Raw genomic sequence first — 6,344 nt, 5'->3', positions numbered from 1 at the left:
CCTCCTTTACCACGTGGATGGTTTGGCTGTAACTTTAAACAATTACCACCTCAGTCCGGATCATGTGTTATGGGGAATGAAGCCTCAGTGTCCCCTAGGGAGGTAGGAACATGTGATCAGCCCCACACCAGATGCAGGAGCTCAAGAGCAGAACCATCTTTCCAGATGCTGCCCAATCATCCTGTGTGAGAACTGAACAGAAACTGCAAGAGTCTAGATTTTGTATTTTCTAAGATCCTGGTTAGGGATTATTCTGTCCCACTCAAGCAAGCCCAGTGATTCAACCTCAACGAGAACAAGAGTACAAGTCCACTAGCAAATACTGCCAGCTACAGAGCTGCTTTCCAGATCACAATGACACTCTAAGAAACAGAATAAACTCAAACACTCAACACTGTAGGGACAGTTGGAACAGCCCCTCTGTCCTGCTGACAAATCTTTTCAAACTAAAAATAAAGTTTATAAAAGTAAATTATCTCGTTTTATAACTTAAGTGCATCAAGCATTTCCTTAAATATAGTTCACACTGAAAATAAAGTTACTTTTGCTGTACAGTTGGTGTCTGTTATAATTAAGAATAAACTTTGATGATAAAGTATGAAGGATTATACACTCGCACGCGCGCGCACACACACACATCTATCTGTCTGTCTGTCTGTCTTCCTATGGTGTGTGGATGGATAGATGTATGCACCTCTTGACAAGTGCTTCCCCAAAATGGTGGGAAGTTGTTAGGAGTCTCTAAGTATCTAGTTTTCATGAGAATGCTTATATTAAAAGTCCCTGTCCTTAATGATAAACACATCTTCAAATCTAAAGCTAACACTCCTATTAAAAACATTAAACTATGCAATCCATAATGTATTCAGTCTTTGGAAATGCTGAGCTACACCGTGTCAATTTACAACAGCATCCCCAACAAAACTCCCTCCCCAACCCATCTATTCTCTGGCCTCCCCATCCTAAAGCCAGTGACCCCTCATATAATATGGTTGTTCCATATGGAGGCTAACCAGCAAACCCTAGGGGAAGACTCAAGAGGTGAAATAAGAATTCTGCATGGAGTACAGGTGGTCAATAGGGTTTCCCACTCTGGACTGCAGGGGACCAGCTTCTGAGGTTGCTAGGAAACAGTCACCCAGGTTACTGAGGGAAGTGTCGTCACTATCCAAGTCATGGAAAAGGGGCTCTGCACCTGAAATGGAGATGAAACACAGGCATGAGGTTCTTCAAAAAGTGAGTCATTTCAGTGCTGGGAAATCCAGCCAAACTTAAAAACACAGCTTCTTCAAGTGAGGCTAACGATACCACCCAGGGATAGACACTTGTCTTTTCAAACAGTAAGTTTTATTGAGTGCCTTTTGTCTCCCCAGATTTGTAGGACAGAGGAGAGGAAGGCCAGGTGCCTATCCTCAGGATCTCTGCGCCAGAGCCTGAGGAAGGGCCTGCTTCATCTGTATTCCTAGTCACTGAAAAGCTGGAAACTAGAGCTTATAAAATTGGTCATGGGGTATTAATTGTTCATTTTTCTAAAGGACATGTCACAGGGTCTTCATGTAATAAGACCCCTGAAACTCTGAACAAGTAAGAATGTGCATAAAACCCATGTGCCCTGGTTTCCCATAGCCATGAAGTGAAGACTGGTCCAAGTGTTACAGATGTCTACTAAAGAAGCAAAATGGATGTAGTATGGCCATTAGTGAACAGTGCACATACACACATCTATGGATATGTATGTGCGTAAGATGGGCCAACAAAGGCCCTGAATTGTTTTGTCCCCCCCAAAAGCATTTGCAAAATGGATGGCATTCAGGGTTGTTAATGTACTATTCTAATTAAGGGGGAATGTTGACAAAATTTGTGTGACCTTTTATGTCTGTAGTATTAATATTTTAAAAAGTTGCTAGACAAAACTTTAATTATTAGTTTATCAGGGTAATTCATTACAGATTATGTCATAGATTAAAACAGTGCATAACATTCTCAATGGATTTTCTCTGTGTAAAGGCATAGTTCCTATAACCCAGGCAAAAAGCTATCAAGACTCCTTCTCAAAAGGCGATGCTTTGGGGAGGGGAAGGGAAATAACAAAATGTTGAAACAAGGATACTGATTGACCCATTGCAACAATGAGATGTGTAAGACACTATGTTGAAAACGAACTTTACAACTTGGGGAGGGAAAGGGGAGTTGGGTGAGGTGGGAAAGGAAGGGATGGTAGGGGAAAAACAAAGGAGGAGGTAGCAATGCTTGATAGGAAATGTACGTCTTACCTTACTCATGTAACTGTAACCCCTCTGTACACTATTTTTATAATAAAAAAACCTTTAAAAAGGCCTGCAAGTCAACTAGTAGGAGGCAGAGATAGGAGGGACATAATCTGACTCTAAACCTGGGCAAAATAGGAGACACCACCCCCTCCCAAAAAAAGCAGAATCAAATGGTGGCAGGAGCATTAAATAGTGGCAGCAGAGAAGATAGGGGTGACATTATCCAAAAGAAATACACTCTTTCTGAAGAAACTGTAACCCCTCTGTACACCAGCTTTATAATAACAATAAAAATAACAATAAAAAGTGGTAAAGTGCTTTCACAGCTACCACAAGGCCTTGAGCCCAAATCTCAGTACTACCACTAATAATACTACCACTTTAATGGTAATAATAGTAACAATAGCAGTACTAAAAGTAATGAGAAAAGATATACGCTGAGTTGTATCCTAAGGCCAGACGTTAGCCTTCTGCTCCAGAGCTCACCTCTGCCCACTAGTCTCCAAGGCTAATCTGTCATTAACACTGGGTTAAGTGGAAAGGAGAGTGTAGTAAGGGAGGGTCACTAGGTAGGACTAAAAATAAAAGGCAATGGAAGCATCACTGATGAATGTGCATGAATCTTTCTTCTGTAACCAATGGGTAACCATCCAAGCAGCATCTTGTGGGACATGTACTCTGTTTTGAAGTTTCATTGTAAATGTGTTTGGGGAAGGAATGAGAAACCCAGCCAAGCAAGTTGGGGCTTGAGTTCCTCTCACCATAAGGGTGCATGTGATCTCCAGGCATCTGGGGTGGGGTGAGCCCTTGTCGGAAGGGATCCGAACTGTAGACACTCTGCTCGATGGCCAGCAGCTGCTGTGGGGTGGGCAGAGCTGTGTAGGGGTTCATGATCCCTTCCATCCCAGCACTGCTGCCACCATTTGTCTGGGCTGTGGGGCAAAGAAGGAAGCAGGTCAATTCTTCACTTGCAGCTTAGCACCCCACCAGACTTCACAACCTTTACTACTACTGTTGCTCCACTACATAGCCCTCTCTTAAGTGCTGAAGTGTCCTCATGGCATGCCAGCCTGATAACCAGAACAAGTGACCCAAGTGAGTACAAAGCACAAACACCACACCTTATGTGACCTAGCTTTGGAAGCCATATTCTCCATCAGACTTATTCCGTGCTGGCTGGCCCACAAACGGGTATGAACACAGGTGCTGAGAACCATTTCCCTTGCTAGGCTCTAGTTTCCTCACTTACAATAACAGATGACCAAGTGACATCAGTGATTCCAAGCCTACACCTATGAAAGGCCATCATCTGAGAGTCTCCCATGTAAATAAGGGGTTTTGGCACCAGTTTGGCAACAATTGAGTAGATGAACCTAAAGATCCTTTCAGTAATAACCTCCTATGAGCCCATTGGCCAAGTTAGGCTATTGAAACAACTGGTCTCCCAGGGCTAATATGAAGATGCTGTGAAGTCGTGTGTATTTTGACTATACCTAGCTGCACTTGTGTACAGAAGTTCATGAGAAGAAGAGTCAATTACTACTGTTTACTAAGTCTATGATAGGATGTGCCTTGAGAATCCTTTAAACAAAGTCCAAGGCACTAAGAGTTTGTGTTCCCACAATGCCTTGAAACAATTCTTCTCCCTATGAGCTTGTTAGTCTAGACAGACAACTATGTATGCTCTAACTAAAGCCCCCCTCCTATCTGTGACTCTCTTTAAAAATTACAGGGGCCCCCAGAGACAGAGGTCACAGGTCTGATTACCTCAACCTACAGAGATGTATGGTCTCAGCTACAAAGAGATAGAAAAGTTAGTCCAAAATAAAATAAGAGTTTAAAACAAAATTCAAATCTCTTGACCAGCTTGCTGTTCATCTTTTCCAATACTGTGATCTTGTTATCAGTTTTCTCTCTCATAGAAAAGTAGCCCTAAGTTTAAAGGGTAAGAAGCTAAAGAAACTCTTAGGTTGCAAGAATCAAATTCTGGATCAAGGCTAGCCATGTGACAGCACAATTCAGTCCATGGAAAGACAAGACAGCATTACATTGCATTGGCAATGGGATTTTTTATTTTAAGTAACATTTTGTTAAAATAGACTTCTTGGAGTCTACATGGACTTTCCCTATGGGTCAGAATCTACATTTTATCAAGATTGCAGGCAATTTATATGCACATTAAAGTGTGAGAAGATCTGCTCTTAAGTTGTTTAAGGATACAGGTGGACCTGTTGCAACAATGAGAAGTACAAGTTGTCATGTCCAAAACGAGCTTTACAACGTTGGTGCGGGGGGGGGGGGGAAGGATTGGGATTGGGGGGGAGGGGGGAGGCTGGGAAGGGATGTGAAGGGTAAACAAAGGAGGAGGCTGCAATGCTTGGTAAGAAATGTACGCATTATCCTGCCCATGTAATTGTAACTCCTCTGTACAGTATGTTCACAAATAAAATTAAATTAAATTTAAAAAAAAAGATATAAACCCTTAGGGGCTGGGAAGGTAGCTCAGTGGTAGAGTGCTTGTCTTGCATGTATGAGGCCCTGGGTTCAATTCCTCAGCACCACATAAACAGAAAAAGCCAGAAGTGGCGCTGTGGCTCAAGTAGTAGAGTGCTAGCCTTGAGCTGAAGAGCTGAGGGTCTGCGCCCAGATCCAGAGTTCAGACCCCATGACCAACAACAACAAAAAAAGATATAAATCCTTAAAGGAACCCTTACATTCAGGAATGGCTGTGTTGGTGGATATGGATATATATATATATATATATATATATATATATATATATATATATATATATATATATACCTTTAAGAATGATCATGTTCTTTGTGACTATTTTGATTATAACTATGCTCTCTTAGCTGTCAAATCCTGTCCCAGTTGAATTTTTTTTTTTTGGGTCCGGTTGTGGGGCCTGAACTCTGGGCCTGGGCACTGTCCCTCAGCTCTTCAGCTCAAGGCTAGCGCTCTACCACTTGAGCCACAGTGCCACTTCCAGCTTTTTTCTTTTTGCTTATGTGGTGCTGAGGAATTGAACCCAGGGCCTCAGGCATGCAAAGCAAGCACTCTACCACTGAGCCACCTTCCCAGCCCCCCAGTTGAATTTTTTAAACCCAAATTATAACTGAACTCTTTCAAATGCTTTCCAATGTGTCTTTGAATGATTTGGCCTAAAGAATATGTCTTTGGGGCTGGGAATGTGGCTTAGTGGTACAGGGCTTGCCTAGCATGAAGCCTTGGGTTCGATTCCTCAGTACCACATACACAGAAGAAGCTGGAAGTGGTAGAATTCTAGCCTTGAACAAAAGAAGCTCAGGGACAGGGACCAGACCCAGTACTGGCAAAAGAAAGAAAGAAAGAATGTATCCTTATGCGGCAAAACTACAGAAACTCTAGAGACTTTATCTTATCTGCCTGTGCCATTATTAATCTTGAATTCTGCATGATACAGAAAATTATAACTAAAGATAAAAACATTAAAAGAAAGAATGATCATGTTTTTAAATGTAGTGAGACTGCTGATATTTTCTTTGAGCTTCATGGCCTCTGATAATTCTTGTTCCCAACCCTCCTACCAGCTCTGGAAGAAGAAGACGAAAGAGGAGAAAGACGAGGAAACATCAAGTAAGGTTGACTTAGGCAGCTCAGTCTAGTGGACAAAGAATTACAGAGATGCTTTCTAATCTCACCTCCATCCCTTACCCGTGTGGAACCCATTTGAACTTGCAGAGCACCTTTGTGCATCTGTAAAATGGGGGACTAGCATTCTCTTCACCTCAGAAAAGTGCTTATGACAAAAGCAAGTCAGCAACCTGTGTGAAGACTCTTTGTGAACTGTGTTTGAAAAAGGATGGAATTATCATCTAACACTCGTTGCCTTCATTATTTTACATCATTTTGGAGGGAGAAGGGTTCTACAGTTTGGATCTTAAAATATTACCCCCAAAGCTCATATGGTAAAGCCTGTGGCATTATTGGGAGTTGGTGAACCTTTGGAGGAGGAAATTAGGTCACTGGATGTGTGCTCCTGAAAAGAGATATTGGGACCTTCGCGTCTTCCTCTTTTCTTTCACTTCC

General features: G+C 42.1%; 1 protein-coding gene across 1 annotated transcript in view; it reads right to left on the bottom strand.

The window, feature by feature from the left end:
* Nucleotides 1–1,034: 1,034 nt before the first annotated feature.
* The window catches only part of Lmx1a (LIM homeobox transcription factor 1 alpha), a 137,449-nt gene continuing 132,139 nt past the window's right edge, over nucleotides 1,035–6,344 (bottom strand). The window contains exons 7-8 of the mRNA XM_070034056.1: nucleotides 3,032–3,202; nucleotides 1,035–1,195 (exon numbers count right to left, since the gene is read on the bottom strand). Of these exons, the coding sequence (XP_069890157.1) occupies nucleotides 1,035–1,195; nucleotides 3,032–3,202 (332 nt within the window). The remainder of the gene's footprint in view (nucleotides 1,196–3,031; nucleotides 3,203–6,344) is intronic.

This window comes from Dipodomys merriami, unplaced genomic scaffold (assembly GCF_024711535.1).
Source record: "Dipodomys merriami isolate MVZ:Mamm:240054 unplaced genomic scaffold, mDipMer1.0.p SCAF_24, whole genome shotgun sequence".
Lineage (NCBI taxonomy): Eukaryota > Metazoa > Chordata > Mammalia > Rodentia > Heteromyidae > Dipodomys > Dipodomys merriami.
Note: the sequence above shows the minus strand (reverse complement) of the source record. Positions and strands in the feature narration are given on the sequence as shown.